This window comes from Gadus macrocephalus, chromosome 16 (genome assembly GCF_031168955.1).
Source record: "Gadus macrocephalus chromosome 16, ASM3116895v1".
In the NCBI taxonomy this organism is placed as follows: Eukaryota; Metazoa; Chordata; class Actinopteri; order Gadiformes; family Gadidae; genus Gadus; species Gadus macrocephalus.
The window spans coordinates 9,513,084-9,536,695 of NC_082397.1; the positions used below are offsets into that span (position 1 = coordinate 9,513,084).

Here is a 23,612-nt window from a genome sequence, read left to right on the forward strand (position 1 = left end):
CTCTTTTACTCTCTCATGCGCTCTCCCTCTCTCTCCCCCTCCCTATCTCTAGCCCTCTCTCTCCCTCTCTATCTTTATCCCTCTCTCTCTCTCCCTCGCTCTAGCCCCTGGGTCTCCCTCTCCCTCTCTCCACGCACTCTCTCTTTCATCTCTGCAATACTAGAATCGAATACAAATGAGTCAATGGGCTTAAAAGCCATTGTTACATTTTTTAGGTAAGGATGTATGAATGATACACTTAAAAACACACATACTGTGTGTGTGTGTGTGTGTGTGTGTGTGTGTGTGTGTGTGTGTGTGTGTGTGTGTGTGTGTGTGTGTGTGTGTGTGTGTGTGTGTGTGTGTGTGTGGTGTGTTTGCGTGTGTGCGTTTGTGTGTGAGAGAGGGCAGTAGAAAGAGTAAAAGAGGCATGCAAGATACTCTTCTTCTTTTCTCTGTGCTGATTGGCTGAATGCGTGGTCAATACTATGCTCATCACTCCATAACTCTCAGCTCAACAAACTCTAGTTCTGAATCCCTACATCAGACTGCCCATCCATTCAACCCTCCCATGAGTTTGTTCAGGGATAGAGTGAGAGAGAGAGAGAGAGAGAGAGAGAGAGAGAGAGAGAGAGAGAGAGAGAGAGAGAGAGAGAGAGAGAGAGAGAGAGAGAGAGAGAGAGAGAGAGAGAGAGAGAGAGAGAGAGAGACATCTCTGTGTATTTCATTCTGTGAAAGGGGCTTCTGTTTTAGGTAAATTAGATCCGACCACTGAAATTAACTCAAACCGTAGATGGTGGAGCTGTCTAAAGCCATCTGGACTTCTAGAGATTTGATTGTTTATGTTTACCAAACATTTCAGGCCTAACAATTAAAGGAGCAGGTTGCTAAAGCTAAGCGGCGGTGGAACAGGTGGATGTCATTATAAGAGGTATCATTTGACCATGGGATGTTGGCTCAGTGCTATCCAAGTTAGATCCAACACCACCATACCATATGGGGAGGTTCAGTGTGTGCATTTCTCCGATTTTGTATGACAGCGAAATAATTAAGACAACTAGTGACAAATGACTATTGATCTCCAAACAAAATGATTAAATAAATAAATTAGCTGTGACAGCAAATTAGCTTGGACTGCTTCAAATGTAACAGACTCTGAGTGAGATAACTGTTATGTGATGAACAACAGTGAAACACATTCCTCTGTTGACATTCAACCTGTCACTGGATACAATGGATGTGTGTTTGTGTGTGTGTGTGTGTGTGTGTGTGTGTGTGTGTGTGTGTGTGTGTGTGTGTGTGTGTGTGTGTGTGTGTGTGTGTGTGTGTGTGTGTGTGTGTGTGTGTACATACTTGCGTACGCACATGTGTGTCTGTCTGTGTGTGTGTGTTTGTGCGTTTGAGTGGGCGTGTGTGTGTGTGTGTTTGTTTGTGTGTGTGTAAGTATGTGTGTTTGTGTGAGTATGTGTGTGTGTTTGTGTGTCTGCCAGGTGTTGGGATAGTTCACTTTCTACGTGAACTAGTTCAAAGTTCAGTTCACAAATTTTAAAATGAACTTGTTCAGTTCAACGTTCATAATTCAACGATTTGAACTAAGTTCACTGTTCCAAAAAATGAACTAGTTCATAGTTCTTTTTTTCAATATGTTGCTGTGAGCAATTATTTTTTTCCAGTATTTTGAACATCGAGCCCACTTTGTGATTTGTCTAGGATGAAATAGAGTGGTTGAATCAAGCATCGTAGCGAAATACAGTTTCTATCGTGTTTTATTGTACATTTAGCGCATTTTGTAAATCCCATTGATTTCTGTTGGAAGACTCATTGCTCGTTGGCCGGAAGCGGAAAGGGAACTAGTTTGGTTGTAGCAGAGCCCGTCTACGTCTACTCATATTAGACATTCTCTGGTTGTAGTTCAAATTTGGTTGTAGTCTTTTCGCTCGGTTCTAGCCCTACTGTTGAGTCGGAGAACCGAGCGAAAAGACTACAACCAAACGTAAACAGCCCCCATTTCCGTTTCCGGCCAACAAGCAATGATTCTAGGAGGTATAGAGTGGCGAAGTCACGCCCCTTTCCGGTAGGGCTCATGGGACCTATGAGATCGAAAAATATGAATGGGTGTCAATGGAGAGAAAATAATTATTTTCTGGTCCCGGTCTTTATATGCCCTGGATTACACATATGTTGTTTGTGGATTTAAATGATAATTTTTCATGCAAAGAAAACTAAAAATGTTCTTGAAGAAGTTTGATAATTTTAGTTTTTATGTGAGGCCGCTTTGTGAACTACAGCTCTTCGCTGCTCTCGACGCATATGATATACGTCACCACACCCGCCCTTGGAACTCGGCACAGAGATGGCGATCTCTCTGCCCCACTTCACCGCTTTTTCCAAGGGGAGGATAAAAGCATCGAAAGAGGTGAAAACCATTATAAGTCGGGGCACGTGCAGAGTTTCAGTTATGCCGATGGGAAGATTGTCGGTCTTCTCCACGCCAGTCGCAGGGAGCGTGACATCACATACGAGCCGTGTAGTCTTTCTCGTTGTGTTTTCTCTACAGCCTTTATCTGAACAATTGCACAATAAACGGTCGAACTCTTTGCATGAAAAATTATCCTTTAAATCCACAAACAACATATGTGTAATCCAGGGCATATAAAGACCGGGACCAGAAAATAATTATTTTCTCTCCATTGACACCCATTCATATTTTTCGATCTCATAGGTCCCATGAGCCCTACCGGAAGGGGCGTGACTTCGCCACTCTATTCTAGTCCGCTGAGCTATAATAATAATAATAATAATACATTTAATTTAGAGGCGCCTTTCAAGACACCCAAGGTCACCTTACAGAGCATATAGTCATCATTCAAAACTATGTAAAACAGACTAGGAATAAAAGGAAAACAGAGGTTAAACATTAAGAATAATAATAATTAATAACACTCAAAGACGCCTAAAGTGAAGGGGGGACCTCACTAACCACCACCAATATGTAGCACCCACTTGGGTGATGCAGCCAGAGAGCCAGAGAGCCAGAGAGCTAACGTTATGGATTGTACATATTTATAATTCGAAATTCGTCTCAGCCTTTATACCACAGATACCCTAGGGTCTATAGCATATAACCGTGTTGTCTGATTACAGTTTGATTCATTTTTCACAATTTAACAGATCTCGTTTTGAAGAATAATCACTTGCCATTCGTTTCAATGGGAATCGGGACGGTCTATACTTTCAACATAAAGTGTATTTATATTTTTTAATTCGTCCCAGCCTTTACACCACAGACACTATAGGGTCTATAGTATATAACCGCATTTTCTGATTGCAGTTTAATGTAACAGTAAGCTGACAACACCGCAACTGCAAATTAACCACACGGAGATAACCATGGCAACCGGTCAAACAAATGTTCTCATTCTGCGCGCGCATCCGCCGTGTTGATAAACAAATAACCCCCCAATTGAACGAAGTTAAACCGAGTGCGCGTGCCGTTCACAGACACCAGAATGAACGAGTTCACAGTAACGTTCATCAGGCAGTAATACAGTACGTTCAGTTCACGTTCGCCGAAAATATGAACGAGTTCATGAACTATCGTTCAATGAACGCGTTCAGGCACGTGTTTGATTGTGTGTGTGCATGTGTGTTTGTGGTATGCGTGTGTGTGTACGTCAGCAGTTGCAATTGAAAGGAACCTTGTGTTGTTCTTTTTTTGCCTTCTCAAGGACTTGCAACCCCGGGTTTGAGTGCAAATGCTCTGCTTTCCTTTTTTCTCTTCAATTTACAAAGGTACATCAGGGTTTATACTGACAAATATTGGTAATAGTTAATTTGTTCATATTTCTACACAAACATTGGACTACAGCCATGAGCACTGAAGACCTGCAAACCAAACAGTACAAATACAGAGATAAAATACAGATAATATATACCTCCATGTACTTTGTGAAGGTTAATGGTCCCTCTACTTCTCCTTATCTCATACTAATAGTTGATGTCCCTCCAGATGTTCTCTCCAGCTGGTCTCTCCGGATGTTCTCTCCAGACCGTCTATTTAGACGGTCTCTCCAGATGGTCTCTTCTAAACCATTAGAAGAGATGGTCTTCTAATGGTTTCTCTGAAGAGTCTCTCCAGAGAGTCTCTCCAGATAGTCTCTCCAGAGGATAAGAAATAATGTCATGGAACTTATTGATACACACCAGAGGGCAAAGAACATACAGGGACCCAAACATGCACTGGCACACACAAACACACACACACACACACACACACACACACACACACACACACACACACACACACACACACACACACACACACACACACACACAAACGTTAAATACACTAGCACAAACATGCAGGTGCCCACACACACAAGCACGCACACGACACACATACACACAAACACGCATTCACCAACACAACGCTGCAATTTATGAAGGCTCACACACACACACATGCAACTATATTCTCACACACACACAAACACACCGTATGCATGAATGCACACACATAGGCACACGAAGAACCACACGCACATACACACACAAATAAAACAAGCTGAGCTCATCGCTAGACTGTAAGGTGACCCACTTAGTGTGAATGTGTCCTTGTGGAGAACATGTGTTTGGATTTGTTCATGTTTTCACATTCAGCGGGAGAAGCACTGCAAGGGAGGCTGTGTGTGCACTGAAAAGAAGCAGAGGGTATTCAACTGACCACAAAGAAAAAAAGACAGGGCGACACGAAGGGAAGCGGAAAGGATACATTAACAAAAGAGATAAATGATAGAATGTACTGTGTACGAAAGAAGCACGTGGTACATTAGCTGGTGATATTCTGAAGCATTGGTCAAACAGAATGTGGAAAATGGCCAATTTCACTTGCACACGTGCACACATATGAGCACGCAAACACACGCACAAAGGCATACCACACATCCACGCACATACACAAAGAAAGCAACACAATAGATGATACTTGTCTTTACTTCGGACACACCCACAGAGACACACACTTTATGAAGCAGTTATATCATGTTCATGCAAATGCACAAAAACAATGTGTTGCTTGTACTTGTTTTTGTCTTGTTTTCATTACAAACAAAACAACTGACAAAGTAAATACCAGATGACCGTTGACTCTGCTGTATCTTCCCAAGATGTATCTTCCCACTGGCGACCGGGCAGTGATTGCAGCACACAACACGAACGAGCCAACAAACACAAGATGGCCATCTATCCTCTTCACTCCTTCTGTCATAGAGTGAGATTTTAGGATTACATGGGATCAAGGGTGCAGATCTCATTACAACTGGAGGGGGGACCACAAATATGGAGTAAACATGGAGGATTTCCTGGAGAGGACATCAATAACATCACCAACGGCTCAAATGAACTGATGCAACAGACGCAGATAATTTTAAGTTCCTTACAATATATATGAATCACTTCTCTGCAATCACTAAACATATTTTCAGAGACAAACTTCCACAAATGGAGCATCATTCACTCTCTGAGAAGAGGTATGGAGGTAAAACCTGCCAATCATACATGAAACACTTCAGACCACTGAGCAGGATGCATTGAGGGACGTAAACAAAACCATTAAAAAGTGTTGTTGTGTAGAGAGAACCATTAATAAATGTGTGAATTATTGAAAAAGTGCAGTCGGCTAAATGTACATTTTCAATTAAATAAGTTCATGTTTACAGAAATTGGAGGGGACCGGGCTCTGTGCCTGTACCCGTCATGCATCAACTAATGAATCTGTCGATAAGCTGCGTGGAAGACATGTCATATGTGTATAACATGAGCACGTTATGTGGGGGCTGTGTGATGTATACCTAGGGGTATATATGGGGAAGAGAGGCTACAGGATGTAAACAGCATGAGATTATGGGTAATACATGGACATATGGGATCTATATGAATGAATGAATGGTTTATTCCTATCACACATTTGAAGAACAAACATAATAGTTTGGTTATAGAACAAACAAGACATCACGAGATATGTTTACACCAATCCCTTTTATTCAATTTAATTCACACAATCATGACAATCATACATGGTGTTTATACAGTATATATAGTGTAAAGGTTATATTATGGGAAATAACAACCCCTAAATTATATTACTGATATACTGTATTTTGAAGGGGAATCTATAGGGTCTTTTTTTTTATGAATATAAATGTATATCTATATATTATAGAAATATAAGCGCTGGCTGAAGCCATGCGGCCAAGCCAGACCGATGCGGCCGTTCTTTTGCTTTATTGTGGTGAGTGGTCACCAGAGCGTAGGAGCTGCAGTACACACCGACCACAAGGGCAATAACTGTGTCATAACTTCACCTATAGCTTGATAAATACAACTCGGTCCGCCTAAAACGTCTGCCAATGGATATCACCGAGCGCTGAAAGGGATACGCTGATTCACTTTGTATCGATTATACAGAACAAAACAAGTGATTCAGTTTTCACCACAAAACAAAATAGAATATTTAGTGTGTGAGGGTCGGCTTCTCACATTAAATTTGATTTGATATTCTTTGAGACATGGAACTTTTTTTTTTTTTTTTTTTGTGCATATTCAACATATAAAATGGTTTCTCGCACAGCACAAAATAAGTCACACGGTCCGCAAAAATTGCTGCTTCAGTTGCAGCTGCATTATAAATAACAATCATGAACTCAATAATCATGCAATAACCAAAGACCAATTCACACCACACTGACCTGGAATGGAAAACGGTCCACCATTTATACAGTAGGCCTACCAGGCGAAATCTCATTGCATTTGATTTATGGGAACCATGAAACGCAAGAAGCTAATCTATAATAGATGACTATGATGCATACTTTGCATACTAAGCGCATTAACAAACGTTTCGTGGTAAACACGCTATCCATACTAAATCTGCTACGCTGCATAGCAAAATAAGCAGGCACCAGTCCAATCAAACGCACTGTGGCATATGGGCTACACCTGCACGCCAACACTTCACAACCACAAGTAATTAAAGTCAACATTCAAGTTTGTGTGTTTGTGTTTATGCAAATCTCGCAATCCTGCTACGCAATCCATGAATGTGTCAGAAATTTCAGAGAAATGAAAGTTGATCCATTTTTTCCGTTGGAAATAAGTAAAGCTCTCCCTCTCGCACTTTCACGCACCGCCCACAGAGGGACCCTAACAACCACTACTTTGAGTGACACCGTTATACACACGACTACCGAAGCACCCACTTACACACACACTCACACACTCACATTTTGAGCCGCAAAAATCTTCCTCGACCACATCGACCATATCACACTTACCCACTTGGGACTTATACCCACTGCGCGCACGCACACATAAGCTGCACTCAACACAGACAGATGGCTATAGAATGAACATCCACAGATTGGAGGGATATTAAAGCACTTATCATTCATATTTCACTCTATCTGTATGAGCAGATGGTGATATCCCAATAAGTGGATTCAAGTCAATTCAACTTAAAATGAATTCATTTAACTTAAAAGCCACGAATTATTTTGTAGTAATTAACAAATATGTGTGTGGCTATTGATTTAATAAAAACAATACATCATTTACATTTGATGTGCGAGAGGGTTAATAATTCCCAGTGAAGGACTGTGCTTTCATGTTTATTCTGTTAATACTAATTGACTATCAGTCAGCCATACGTTTCCACAGAGTGATTCATCTTTCTGAAGGGCAGATGATACATTTTTCTTCTCGTCTGTTAAACGATGGGCCTTATTTACATGTGGATGAATATGGTGTGTTCATTCATTCATCGATTCATCCTTATATTCATTCATTCGCTCTTTCTTCAAGACAGATGTTTTTTTGTATCAGGGGACAAGCTGTACTGAGCAGCATCGCAGGGTTATTATGTAAGATGTGATAAACCTCACAGTCACAGCAATAAACAACATATGGGCCCTAATGAGAACTGCTTCATGTGTACATAATGTGCAAACAGCTCAGACAAACACGCATAATGTATCCCCATGGACAACTTCTGACCTCCAATTAGTCAAATCCGGCGTTTTTTTTTCACCTTGAGTGTGTATGTACGTATGTGTTTCTGTGTGTGTGTGTGTGTGTGTGTGTGTGTGTGGGTGTGTGTGTGTGTGTGTGTGTGTGTGTGTGTGTGTGTGTGTGTGTGTGTGTGTGTGTGTGTGTGTGCTTAAGTGTGTGCACGTGTGTGTGTGTGCGTGTGTGTGCATGTGTTGGGGGGTCAGTGTGTGTGGGTGTGTATGAGAATGTGTGTGTTTGTGTGTAAGTTCGTGTGTGTGTGCTTTTGTGTGTGTCTTAGTATGTAGTAACAGTGAGGGAGATTAAGTGGCTGTGTGTCTTGATGCTGTGGGTCTTCGGCTGTCATCCTGTATTATGTGGATGCCATGTATGTTTGCACATTGCTGTTTGAACAGCTTTTTCTCCTCGAACTATAAACAGTCCCGTTCCATGTGGATGTGCATATCAAAAACACGTGCACACTTCCATCAACAGTTAATACAGATAGTAAAATATATTTCATTTAAGTCACATAAAAATAAATATATATTTTGGTTCGACTCCTTACTGGCTTTGATCTACGTCCTATTAATCGATCCCGTGAAAGACGAATGACGCCGTGGTAAATAAGTATATCTGCATACGGCGTGTCTTTGAATGAGAGCGCCCCCTAAACAAATGAACAGTAAAATAGTAAGTTGGCCACAAGAGGGAGCTGCAGCATTGACGAAAAAGGTATAGTGTCTCCTGACGTGAGTGCAGTAGCAGGGTAGCGGGGGGCACAAATGCCCGCCCGGTTAATGGACTCTTAGCGATGCAGGAGACTGCCTCTGCACAATAACCATCAAAGGGGTGTTCACACAAAGAGTGCACTGCACTCAGGTCTGTAACTCAACTCCACTTCGATACAACTAGAGAATGTGAAGGGCATTGATTTGAATGGTGCAGGGGTTTTAGTTGGGTTTTGAGTTACCGAAGTGAATGATTGCAAGCCGACATTTGATTGTGATTATCTTGCCAGCATCTTACCAGTCTTATTTATTTATCCATTATATATTAACTAATTTATTTATTTGTTCTGCTTACAGCTATCTGCTTATCCATATGTCTCTGGAGGTACCTCACTCCCACTCTCATCCCGACAACCTGCTCCTAACTAATCAGCATGATGAATTCACGAGCATGCAGCGCTTAATGGAATCAATTAACTACTGCGCAAAAATACAGAGCATCATGGAAAGGAGCACTTTCTCTAGTGCCATCTGGCCAGAGAGTGTGTTAAGATACAAAGAGAGAGCGAAATACAGTGCATCTAGAGGAAGAGGGAGACAGAGGGAGAGAAAATAGAGAGAGAAATATATAGAGAGAAAAGAGAGAGAGAGAGAGAGAGAGAGAGAGAGAGAGAGAGAGAGAGAGAGAGAGAGAGAGAGAGAGAGAGAGAGAGAGAGAAAGAGAGAGAGAGAGAGAGAGAGAGAGAGAGAGAGAGAGAGAGAGAGAGAGAGAGAGAGAGAGAGAGAAAGTGACAAGGGAGATAGAGAGAGTATAGGTCGGACGAATGTCTGAGATGATGGAAGAGGGACGATAGATTAAAAGGCTGATGACAGGGAGGGGGAGGGGCGCTGGTCGGCGGAGGGATGGGGGGAAACGCATTTTGTTTGACATCCCTGAGAAATACAGAATAAGAGAAGAAATATGAGGTGAAGGAGGTGAGTGCGGACGAGAGTGAGCGTGATGAGAGAGAGAGAGAGAGAGAGAGAGAGAGAGAGAGAGAGAGAGAGAGAGAGAGAGAGAGAGAGAGAGAGAGAGAGAGAGAGAGAGAGAGAGAGAGAGAGAGAGAGCATAATACGTATAGTGTGACAAACCCATCTGTGTTTTTTTGTGCGTGTCTTTTTTCTTTCCGTGTGCGTGAGTCCGACAGCATTCCTCCTCCCTGCAGCGTGCTCATCCATGGCCCCATGTGGGCGATCTGTATATCCCTGCCCTTAATGAGCAGACGAGAGATATTCATTAGACTCTATTAGCATTAAACTCTCCCAGAAGACCCCTCTCTCTCGACGGCCCCGTTCCCTCCTCCATTCAGAGCCGTGATGGCTCCAGCCGAGGGGCATGTGTAAAAGCAATCAGTAAGTAAAGAGCCTCCTCTCTCTGGGTTATATTTTTCTGCCAGACGAGGTTCAACTCCTCGGAGTGAGAGCAGGAGAGCTTAGTGGGAAAAAAAAAAGTGCACACTACAAGTGCTTCAAATAGTCCACACGCTATTAGAATAAACGTGCAACGCACCCAGGTTCGGTCGACTCCGAGGGGTTTGGCTCCGGCTGATAGATCTGTTTGACTGACAGGCCAGGCCGGCACTTGGCTCTAATCCAAACACTGATGACACGCCCGGCTGAGCAAGCTTGTTAGAAACCTTTGGAGCAAACGCAGCATCACAAATAGGAGCTCTCCTCCACACAGGCTTGATTCCAGATACAGCGCAAAAGTCATTCGGCGGCACATTTAAGCGTGTAGACGCGTGTATGCATGTGTGTTAGGATAGGCCTAGTTTTTTTTTTCATTTCACCGACCCAGTGAGCCTCGTGCCGTCGCGCTGAGAAAGAAGAAGTGTTAAGAAATAGGAACATTATTTTCGTATTGTTTTGAATCTGTTCCACCTCATAGAGTGAAACCGATTGGAGCCATGGCTGTATTTACATTGCGGAACATTAGAGGGCAGTGGCTCCGTATTATTTCATGAGGCTTCCAGCTGTGAAACCCATTTATAACAGCACTGCACACGGACGGGGCCCACTCGTCTCCGTTTGTCATTATTTCTAGCCTATTCATTGTCAGGCCAAGCACTCTACCGAACATATTTCTTCCATGTTTTTCTTTTTACCCTCAGCGCACTAAAAGGTTTTTTTCTCTTTTTTTTTGGCGAAGAAAGATTGAGAGACGGAAGTGTGTGACGTAGAGAGGTTGATTATGCCAGATTCAAAAGCACAAATCAGGAGGGGAGGGGAGGGGGGGTAAAGACAGAAAACAAGAGGGAAACACATACACGCACACACTCAAAGAAACAGACACACAGACACACAGAAACACAAACACTTCACCCGTATATCCAACCATATAAATCAAACCCACTCCATATTTTACGCATTTCCACACCTCTTAAACACACATCCCCACAACTCCATACGCCACAGGCCGTGACCTTGCACACTTCGTTCATTCCCTGGGAAAAAAGACAACAAAACCGAAATCACCTGTGGATTCCCGCCGAGACTTGTCACGAGTGTTGATCTATGATCGCCTTGTTCGGGGTTAATCTTCCCACCATTAGTGAGCGGCTTAGTAATGTTCCAGTCAGAGAGTATCATTAAGGCTTCATACACACACACGTTGACATGCCCAGATGTGGTAAACCCTGTGCTGAAAGAATGGATGTAGCCGGGAATCAAAAGGGAGGGGAAGACACAAAGGAAACATTGTTTGTTTCCATCGCAGAAGCAACCGTCTGTGAGAGGAGTCCCGAAACCCTGACAACAGATGGAACAAAGGCAAGGACGGGCCGATTAGAGAGACAAATAGACACATACATACCTGCACAGGGAAGATGGAAATACTGATGCTACATGAATCAAATACATACACAAAGAGACACACAGACACACAGACACACACACACACACACACACACACACACACACACACACACACACACAGATACACACGCACACACATAGACACACACACACACACACACACACACATAAAGACACACACACAGTCACACAAGATAACACACAGACGCTCACACACACATAGATACACACACAGACACACACAAACGTAGATATACACACACTCACACACGCTCACACACACAGACATTCACACATACACACACATATAAACACATATGCATACACTCACACTGACACACCCAAACACACACAGAGTGTATATGTTGGCCGAGTTGTGTGTCTTGTGTTACAATACTAAACAGTTTAATAGCATTGATAGGATCCATTCATAATTGTTCTACTCTCCTATTAGATTAGAGGAAAATAAAGGGGACCACTTTGGATTATGGATTAAATTTGATCTTGACACAAAAGCACATCAAGAAAAATGAATTTCCTCTGGAACTAAAACTTTGTGTGGGGGCAACATTGTATGGAACAAAACATCCTGATAGATCAAATCTCCTAGACTTGAAATGACGATGAGCAAAAGGATGCAAAAAACAAACAGATGGAACTTGTGGGAAAGTACTGTACATAGTGCCATATAAAAGTGTTTATAGCGGCTGACAGAACGTTTTCAAAAGTAAATCTGTCATCAACTCTTGGTTATTTCTGATGCTGACTTGACCAACCTTTGTGGATATGAGCACGTTGATCAAATATGTGACAATTTTCCATGTGCGGTTCTCGGAATTTCAGATTTTGTTTTTTATGGTTCAACATGATATGTCTCTACATGATTCAACATTTTATTGTTCCACATGAACAAAAAACCTCTGCTGTGGTTAGTCATTCATGCACAAGAAAATTAGACATAAATGTGTCACAATCACGAATGCGTAACCCTTCACAATCTCTTGCCAATATGTGTAAAAAGAAAACTTGCATTAGCTATGTGTTTGTGTCTGCGAATGTAAGAGGTATCTTTTAAGAAGATAGTCTGGATTGGTTGAAAGGGAGAAGTTAATAATAATAAATAATAATATATAATAATACATTTAATTTAGAGGCGCCTTTCAAGACACCCAAGGTCACCTTACAGAGCATATAGTCATCATACATTTTTTTAAAAACAAGACATTGTGGAAAATAAGAGGCTAAACGCAAAGAATGATGTGTGGGATTTGTGTGTGTGTGTTTGTGTGTTTGTGTGAGCTTGTGAGACTGTGTGAGATTGTGAGAGTGTGCGTGTATTTGTGTGTATCTGTTTGTTTGAGAGATCTTGTGAGAGAGAGAGAGACAGAGAGAGAGAGAGAGAGAGAGAGAGAGAGAGAGAGAGAGAGAGAGATTGTGCGTGTGTGTGTGTGTCTGTGTGTGAATGTGTATGTATTTGTGTAATGACGGGTATCAACGATTTCATTTGTCCAAAACACACAACCGTAACGGTAATTACATCATACTCCTGGTACTAGCAAAAAATGTCAAACAATTTCCTTACCACTTACACCCTCTAAAAATAAACAAAAACCCACAAACATAAAACAACAATGACGCTTGACTGCCTGGTTTTACCTCTTACACCCTCTAAAAATAAACAAAAACCCACAAACATAAAACAACAATGACGCTTGACTGCCTGGTTTTAAATGTGGGGGACAACTTTGAGCTCTTCCTTTCATCTCACTCCTGGCTTCCTTCACTTCCTGTTAATCTCCTGCCTGGTGGTGACAGAAGTTGAGATGTGGCTGAAAACCATCCCTTTAAGAGACAGCTAGGGAGGATATTATTATGTGTGTGTGTGTGCGTGTGCGTGTGCGTGCGTGTGTGTGTGTGTGTTTGTGTGTGTGTGGGTGTTTGTGTTTGTGTGTGTGTGGGTGTTTGTGTGTGTGTATGTGTCCGTGTGTGTGTCTGTGTGTGTGTGTGTGCGTGTTTGAGTGTGTGTGTGTGTGTTTGTGTGTTTGTTTGTGTGTGTGTGAGTCTTTGGCTGCAAGGCAACAACACTCCCTCTTGACAAATCCTCAAAGGGAGGAATGGGCGGATTGGGAATGATTAACCAAACACGGATGACCTTGAGGCAAGGAAAAGATGCGATCCTCAAGACCCTCGCACCTCCTAGATCATCTACAACACAATCCTTTCAACACCATCGTACAACACAATCCTACATCATCATCTTACAACACACTCTTACAACACAATCTATGACGCACCTCAACACCATCTTATAGCACACTCTTACAACACAATCTACAACGCAATCTTACAACACAATCTTACAACACAACCCAACAACACAATCTCACAACACAATCTTACAACAGCTGCTAAACAATCCTCCTCTTGGAATACAGAGGAGTGAAGTCTGCATCCCTGGTCTGCCTTTGATGTGTGTGTGTGTGTGTGTGTGTGGGGGGGGGGGGGGTATTATGGAAACCTGCCCTTTCCATGCACTTTCACTATTGTAGTGTGAGGAATGAGTGGATGAATAACAAACTGTTTAATTGAGAATTTGTTGGTCATTTCACTGGGACTCCAGGGAACACTTCTCCACACCAGTGGAGAACTGTTCATGGTTGCACTTCAGATGATTCCATCGCAAAAACATACGCTCTGAAGGCACACCGCACCACCCCTCTTCGGAATGTTCTTTAGGGAATATCACGTTGGAAGTGTGATGTTCTGCTTATTCCAACGAATATTAATCACGGAGCAACGGTCTAGTTCATCTGGACGTCTCCTCCGTTCCGAAGCATGTCGCCTGAAGCTAAATTTCATATCCCAGCACCTCCGGAGAGCCCAGACCTTCCAGCATGATTGACCCCAAATCTTCGGTAGGGCGGAAGAAAAAATGAAAATCCTTCCTATTATCTACTCTGTACGGGAACGGCAGAATCTGAAGGATAAGGGATGAGGAGTGATGGTGTGGGGGGGCTAGGAGAGGGTGTGTGTGTGTGTGGGGCGGGGGGGCGGGTACATGTTGTCCAGTTTCCTGCTGTTATCTTTTACAAGGCAGAAAATGTCTAAAAGCAATGCCCCAGAAGAAATGCCCCCAGGGCCTTGCCGCGCCCTTAAACGACATAGATCTAGAAACACTGACAGTGGCTCTGCAGGCCAGATGAACAGCGTTGATGCTACCATCACGTTGTACAAGGTTATGGCTTCTCTTGTCAATCAAATAAGCGGATTCTCCACGAGGCACTGCAGGAGCCGGCACTTTGATGGTCTGTCATCCATCCTGTGTGTCTCGCAGCCATGCATGCTCTTCTACGTCTTTGTTTCCCTGTTCCTCATTTGAGACTTTGGGGCGTTGAGAACATCATCATAACAGCAAGGGATACGCTCAGTTCTGCATCGCTATGCCTGAGGGATTACTGACAGGTACGGGGAAGAAGTAATTCCAGTACCGCGGGCGTAGGCGATTTAGTGGCCACTGTGAATCTTAATAGTCGCATATTTTCTCCAAATCTACATCCTGTTGTCGGCCTGACTGATGTGATCTCCGACGTGGTGGATGGAAACGGATACATCTTTATCTTTAATCTCCCATCTAGGATCAGTGTTGGTGAGGACACCTTGGAGGCATTACGTCTGAAGGCACAACCTTTCCCTTGTGAGAATAACGACTATGGCCCACACATATACTGCGCCTCGCTCACCACCTCTCTGCTTCTCCTCTGGACTGATCCACCGATGCCATATGGAACGGGTCATACTTCCTAGAAGTTCACTGTTATTTACTCAAAGTTTTTAATTAAGTCTTGTACTAAAAACAGCCAGATGGCACCGTGGCACGGTTGTGTTAACGTTGGTCTGATTTTCAACAATTCAGACCTTTTTTGTTATTTCACTTCTCAGCCATTTCCAGACTTTAACAATCATCTGGTGGCTATCCAGGTAGATTGCCTGGATGTTTAACTACCCATTTAGTCGTTCCATTGCTTTACCTTACTGCATACATGGTCATTAATTTGGTGTTCGTTATCCAAACTCTTTTGGAATGCCGTCTTTGATTCTCCTACTTCATTGAATTTGAACATCAGTTTTTTTATGAGCCCATAGTTCCCTTCATGCCATACAACGCATAGTATTCTGTGAATTCGAAATACACAGAATGTTATTTTTTCAAAATTACTTTTCCCCACAGCAGGGTAGGTGACAAGGCCAGTTTTTTTATTATTGTTAGGATTTATAGTCATTGTGTTCCAATTGTCTTGTCTGCTTGGACATGTCTACACAGGATTTTCAGCAGACTATGAAGATTTTCACATTCTTTTCATAGCCATTTATAATGCAATCAGTTGTGGCTTATTTGGTCAGTGCTTCATAATTAGCTTAATGATAGTTAATTCCTGTAGAAGACTAAAATGCCTGTACATGCATGTACATGTGTATACTTTGAAAGGCATTTACCTCCATGGGAAATGGATCTATAACAACCTTCATTTATAAAGCTAATTTCTTAACAAGTTACAAAGTGTCCGCAAAGAGGCAAACCATAAAAAGTAGGTTAGGTTAACAGTTAAAAGCTTTTCTGAAAGGTCTTTAACCAGACTTTGAAACAGCAGGCAGGGTTTGCCTCAGGTATATAACCTCAGGTGTAATGAATATGGTATGAATCTATTTGGAATGAAACCCTGGAAAAAGCTTCATTTTGCTGCAGAGCCGAGACAATATTCTCTAATAGTGAATTGAAAAATAGATTTGAAAAGTGGATGTGAGCTTAAGTGACCAAAAATCCTTCCTTCTTCTCTCCGTTTGTGCCATGTAATTTAGCATATGATTGTGTTTGGAAGCTGCTTGGGTAGTGGAGCTTTTCTTTAAACTGAAAAATGTCTATTTCCTTGGGTGATGGGTTGCTGCAAACAGGTCAGTATTACTTTTCAATGAAGCCCAAATCGAGCGATTGGAGAACTGCCTTTCTCGACAGAAGTCAGTGTTATTGCTGAATGAATTTCCATACACAGGGCGCAGAGGGTTTGTCCATCTGCTTTCTATTCATACAAACATTACTCTTCTTGAGATTCAAGGGTAACATGTTCTCCCTCGATTGGCTGTGAATGCCATCCTAATTTCCCCAATGATACACCTGGCATTAACATGTATGCTAAGTCATTACAATGCTAAACCACCCTCTGGAAGTGGTTCATAGGTATTGATTTGGACTGATCGATAATGTTGTAATGTGATTTGCAATGGGACTACAACATATGGTAAATACACAAACAAACCCAGAAATGCATTATTTAAGGTTTCTTTGAAATATGAAATGTGCTTTCGCTGGCTGTCTGACAATATGAAGAAATGACTCAGAATTATGACTTCCTAGATGCTACCACCTCCATTATGTAAATACAACAGTAGCAGTGACAGTCTTAATTTCCAAGGGAAAGAGGGATCCAATCTCAATATGAATTCAGGCTACCCATATTAATGCAGTATGCAATCCGAATCCAGTTCAAACACATACACACTACGGCATACATTATGCATGCAAAATCAAGTGCTGTAAATGGAATTATATGCAAGTACTTCACTACTGTGAGTGACAGCTCAGCATATGAGCTTCATCAATAGGTATAATAATACATTGCATACAATGCATCCCAAATGTCCTGTCTGGGATTAATAAAATATATCTTTCTTATTGTAATTGCATCTGAAACAGTATTTTACTTGTTCATTTGCCTTATTATTTCTTCCAGTATGAATGACAAAATCTTAAATTGACTAAAAATAATCATTTCAATTGTGAGGAGCATGTCAGAAGCAAAGGAGAGCACCTGTTGTGTTTGTTCCTCTAGACGGCCGTGGCTTCTCTCCGGTGTAAGTCCTATCACGGCCTGCACTCCTCTCCTCCGTCTCCTTTGACACGAAGCAATTAAAATCCAATTCTCTTCAGGTGGTTTGAACTTGCTGAGTTCACAAATGGCTAACGGTACGCTACGGAGCAAACATGGAGCACAACAATGGACAAGATTAAAAACTATGGCCACGGTCATTACACTGCATGCTAATGTTCTTTTTAGGACAGAAGACTGGAGTTTGTATGAAAAAAAAGCAATTAAATTAGCAACATGCTTTTCTTTCACTAAAATCCCAAATTAACATCACGCGTAACGTCGTCATGGATGATCACTTGATACTGTAGCAGATACTGTGTAGTTTAAGAAGAAGAAAAAGACAACCATACATAATTATTCTGAAGATAAAAGGAACCTGTTACAGTACGTTCATACATAATCCAGGATTATGCATGAAATAAATGAATAAAAAATAATATGTTTGGGGCTAAATTAATCAGCAACTGTCTCTTGTGCTCAAAGAGATTTTTCATGCGGCTGCAGATGCAATCTTTTGACCCGGTAACCTCATATTTCTACCGAGTTATCTAGCTAGAAATTACTTCTCCCTCAAGCTCAGTGAAAACAAATTGCTGTTGAGGCTTTTTTTTCAGAAAATACTTTAGAAACGTTAATTTGATCCCAAAAGCGGCCTGAAGGAAATCCAATACAAGATGGAAGGCAATCATATAAAATAGATTTGGTTGATATTCACTTAGTTTAGTAAATATATTCTGGCCCAAAGGTTTAAATTAATCCTAACAACGTTGTCTCCCAGGCCCACTTCCTGGTGCCGTTGCGTTGCACACCTGAGACCGCTGCCTACTCATCTGTCTTCATGGCTAATTGAACAGAACAACATGGAAACATCTACACCACCTTAAGTGGTATTTGCTTCCAGGAAATGTATGCATCATGTATATCATTCGGTGAACTGCTGACCTGTATCCTTTAGGTAAGGGCTCTCCCGTTCAAAGCCTCTAATGGTTACCTACGGGGATAGAGTAGACATCACCTGGAGCCATCATGTGGTCTAATTATATCCTTCAAGCTACATCTTCCACCACTGGAGATCCAGGGAGAGGGGGTTACAGGAACGGTGTACAGACAGCCCATCCCAGCAGGGCATGAGCTGGAGATGATAACAGACGTGGGATCCACTGCCAGCATGGTGTGCAGCCAACGTTCATTCCCAGATAAATCCAGGGAGTGAAGGGAAGCTAATCTCAATCACCTCAGAGATAACATGAAAGAGACAAGAAGAGGCGGTGAACTTCGGTTTCGAGCAAACTGACACAACCCCACACCACCAGGTGAACCCAGGCCTTCATCTTCCTGGGGCAGGCTGGGAAGGGCTGCACTCAGTCAGCTCTTCTCGAGTTGGCAGGTGGGGGTGACACTGAGATGTTCTACCTGATCATGTGGCCGGAGGAGACAAGGGTGGTACGTCTGGTGCCATGCCTCCAGGGGAAAGTGTCGTGGGAGAAGAATAATAGCGCACATTACACAAGCCTCTTTACTTTATTGCTAGTTAATTCAATACACTTTTGCATAGATTAGCCTTGCACCCAGAACTCCCTTCCTCTCTCTATTGCCAGGTACCGAGCAACTTCAGAGAATCAATAGGTGCATTGATCTTCTGGACAAGGTGTCCTTGTCGGGGAAACGTTCTTGTGGTGAGTAACATCCAAAGATTTAGGGTATTATATTAACAGCAACAATGGAAGTTGGGGATAATGACGTTGACGACTGTTGTGGAGAGTGTGGATTGGCCGTCGCTTCAGGCATGGTGGGAGAGCTAATTGGCAAGTACACATGTCTGAAGACAACTTGAGGGATTACCACGGTTAAGGCGTGAAGGGGGTTGACATGTATCCCACTTCTTGTCTATGAGACTTCTCGGCTGCATTTGCAATGCAAACCTTCAAAAACATATCATCTTTCAATTGGAGAGAGGGATCGAGCTGTCTCTAGATGCAAGGATAATTTATGCCACGGCTTGTTAAATTAACTGTTGATAATGTCAAGAAGGACATATCATTGGTGATATTATTACAAGGGTACATTTCCACAACGGGAGGCCTTTGCGCCTCATGTCTTCATTACTAAAGAAGAAGCAACAGGGGACCGCAAAAGGAAACGGTTCAATGTCAGCTTGTTATGACGTATCAAATATGTCCTCAGAGAACATGGAGTCATACGTCCGCCAGTAGGAGGAAGACGTTCTACAACCAGACCACAAGCACATTTAGAATGAGGATATGACCTAAACTACGACTTAAACTGTGGGAAAATAAACAAGATCCAAAATGGTAACGAGTGTCTGGACAGCTGGTGGAGACCTTCCTTGCTGTTCAAAGGGGCAAGTGGCCCGACTTCTAGTATGGGCGGTAGATAGAGAGCCATTTTCCCCATGATCCAAATCCTCAGCCAAAATCTGTTGTGTTTGGGCAAGGAGCCATTCAGCCCTTCAGTGGCTGAACTGATGTGGGGATTCAGTTATCTTATGTTTAACAAATGAACCACATTGTCCTTATTATGCAAATTCCTACACATCAGTTTGAATAATGGGGGAGCTCATTCATGCTGCACGTTATTATGACATTATTATGCTATTATCTCTAGCCCCATCAACTGTCAATCAATTCTGTCTGTAAGAACTATTCCATCTAAAACCATAGGCTGACTATTTAGTATGATTGGATAACCCCATTTTGTTTTTTATATCTTGTAGAAAAACAATCTGGCCTGTCATAAAAAGTACCTGTAGGCCTACTGTCGTAATGCTGAGTTGAATGGATCCATATGGAAGAAGGCTATTACTCATGTGGTTTTAATGGCCAATGAGAAGAGCTGCTGGAAAATGTAGAGTTCGCTAACAAGATGTGACAATAGAACCAGGGAGGACACTCTGACTCACAGTCCAAATGTCCCTCAAAACGATTCCCGCCGCTCAGACTATTCCAAGGTCTAACGTTAAAAACATGAATAGGTTGCTTGATGATAAGAGTTAATAAGAAGACACGAGGTGCAACGTTTTCGTTTTTTTTCATCTCGATAAAAGGCGAGAACTTTTTTACTTGAGTACTTTAATCGAGTCAAGGTGACAGTCATTCTGGGTTTGCATTAAATACATCGAAAAACAATTCAGCCAAAAAAGGAAAGCAATCGCATCCAGTCAAACCCAATTAGCACCCCCAGAAAGCATTCACAAATAAGTATGGAAACACTGCTTATCCCTTCAGAACACAACGTTAATGAGCGCACGCAGCCTCCTACAGTATCCCAGCATGTCTCCAGGACACGTTTGACAGGACGGTGGGGAACGGAGCAGTCGGGCTCAGGCGTCATGTCTCCATCGACTAGGGGGAGGGGGGGGGGGGGGGGGAGGGGGGGTAGACAGTGGATTGAAATGGGTCGTCCTCCACAGAGCCACCATCCACCTGAACCCGCAACCCTCGGGCTATTTAGGAACAAGTGCCAGCCCGTGCCGCTCCGCAGGGTCACTCCGAGACTTTGCTTTCCAGAGGAGCCACCGAGTAACCGGTAACCGAGGAACTCCAGAGGGCTCCCCCCATCTGCCCGTGCTACAGCCTTGTGCGTCCAACGCCGGTCGATCGGGATCTCCTCACCTAATCACCTACTTTCAAGCATTTTTGACTTGCGCTTATCCACCGCCTACCGGGATTCCACGCTTCCGTTCCGTATAGATTTTGTAGGTATTGGTATTTGTCTCCATGTGCCCTCCTCGTGTGCCGCTCTTACGCACATAAAGGCGGAATACGTTCTGCGCTACACGTCCGCGTTAACGCCAGTGGATAGGTTACTGTTTTCCTTATTTTCACTCCACGCTCCCTCAGTGGATTCTGGAGAATGTGTGATTAGTGGAGGTGATGCCCGTTTATATAATCGAACGAAAAACACCTGGTAAGTCGTGATTCCGCCAAACAGCGTGTTGTACCTGATGTGTGTGTGTGTGTGTGTGTGTGTGTGTGTGTGTGTGTGTGTGTGTGTGTGTGTGTGTGTGTGTGTGTGTGTGTGTGTGTGTGTGTGTTTGTTCGTGTGCCGGGGAGAGGGTGCGTGTGCGCGCCTGGATGTGCGCGTCGGCTCGCTGTTTGTGTGTGTGCGCTCCGGTGCCTGGCGGAAACTATTCATCTGGCCAGGTTGATGTATGTGTTTGTGCGTGTGCGTGTGCGTGTGCGTGAGAGAGAGAGAGAGAGAGAGAGAGAGAGAGAGAGAGAGAGAGAGAGAGAGAGAGAGAGAGAGAGAGAGAGAGAGAGAGAGAGAGAGAGAGAGAGAGAGTGGTCGTGTGTGTATGTGTGTGTTTCTGGGTGTGTCTGTGTGTGTATGTGAGTCCATATGTTTGCAATTTGTGTGTGTGTGTGTGTGGGTGGGTGTGTGAATGAGTGAGAGAGTAGGTGAGTGAGTGAGTGTTTGTGTGTGTGTGTGTGTGTGTGTGTGTGTGTGTGTGTGTGTGTGTGTGTGTGTGTGTGTGTGTGTGTGTGTGTGTGTGTGTGTGTGTGTGTGTGTGTGTGTGTGTGTGTATATGCGTGTATATAGGCGTGTGTGCATGAGGTGACACTAGTTGATCGTCCCTTGCACTCTGCGATGTGCAACAGGAGATCGGACTCTGGCGTCCATTCAACCGCATGGGGGATGTCTTTTGGTTGGACTCAGTCGCAGCTGTTTGGGTCTAAACTTTTTGTTCAATTTAAGTAAAGTACAAAACAATTCCATAATTATATTCTTTAAAGTTCAACGTAGACGAACGTAGGATATGGTTTGAACTGCATCCTGCAAGGCAACACACACACACACACACGCACACGCACACACACACACACACACACACACACACACACACACACACACACACACAACCTAGTGAAGCAAAAGCGAAACGACCCTGAGAGAACGATCAGGTCCGTCTGAACACGACACATGGTCAACTCCCCGTCTCTCCACTGGGCTGGAGTTGTACACCCAACGATAGGGTTATTCTAAGTCCACGTAGGCCGCAGCTTATTATGTATTGGAACAACTTAATTAGCTGGAGAGTAATTCTGGGATGTGAGGAGACTTGGTGATGAGGAGCGCACACTCCTCTGTCCGCGCGGGTCCTCCTTCTTGATGAACGATGGGCCCAATCTGAAAAAGATTGTGGAGTTCTCCAGAGGGAAGGGGGCCTGCACATACAAAACAGCTCGCGATTATAACAGGAAGGAAAATGCACCTGGAGACGCACGCCTCGTGGTAAGTCAATTATTAATTGAGTTATTGCGCGTTGAAGTTGCACTTTTTTTTTTAAGTTAAGTCCCCGATGAGTCATGTGCAGTGTCCGAGGACCTCGGCTCCATGTGTGTGTGAGGAGTTAAAGACCCCCGTTCAAATCTCACTTGCTTAACGTAAACACTGAGACGAAGTTGGCCAATTAACGTGGTTGAAATCTCCTGGACCCCCCTCCCCCCTTCCCCTCACTAGAGACAGCCACTGCTTGCAATGCACGTATAATTTGCCTGTCACACAAAGTGCATCTTTCGCCTGGACCTACACAATGACATCCACACGCTCAAGTACACGCTCGCACACACACACACACACACACACACACACACACACACACACACACACACACACACACACACACACACACACACACACACACACACACACACACACACACACACACACACACACACACAAAAACACGCTCCCCCACCCGTTGCGTAACATACGGTTGTTTTTAAGCTGTCACATTCCAGCTTTTTTGTGTTATTAATGTCGAAAAGAACGTGCGATGAGGGAAAGTGACATCGTGTGAGGGAAAGTGATTATTAACTTCTCATGCTAATACAGGCTTATTTCAAACCCTCACTCCTTTTTCCCACATTTTGCCCTTAATGTATTGTTTACGTCTATGAATGTGGGTATGCGTTTTTGTGTTTGTGTGTGTGTGTGTGTGTGTGTGTGAGTGTGTGTGTGTGTGTGTGTGTATGTGTGTGTGTGTTTGTGTGTGTGTGCGTGTGTTTCTGTGTGTATGCGTGCTTGCGTGTGTGTGTGTTGTTTATTTTCCTATTTAGAAATC

The 23,612-nt window shown here is 43.1% G+C and overlaps 1 protein-coding gene across 2 annotated transcripts in view; it reads left to right on the top strand.

Moving 5' to 3' along the window:
* Window positions 1-20,937: 20,937 nt before the first annotated feature.
* Window positions 20,938-23,612, top strand: part of LOC132474254 (neprilysin-like) — a 31,655-nt gene continuing 28,980 nt past the window's right edge. The window contains exon 1 of one of the 2 annotated variants that reach the window (XM_060074831.1): window positions 20,938-21,454. In XM_060074831.1, the coding sequence (XP_059930814.1) occupies window positions 21,421-21,454 (34 nt within the window). In that variant the 5' untranslated portion in view covers window positions 20,938-21,420. The remainder of the gene's footprint in view (window positions 21,455-23,612) is intronic. The other variant, XM_060074832.1, reaches the window with a different exon arrangement.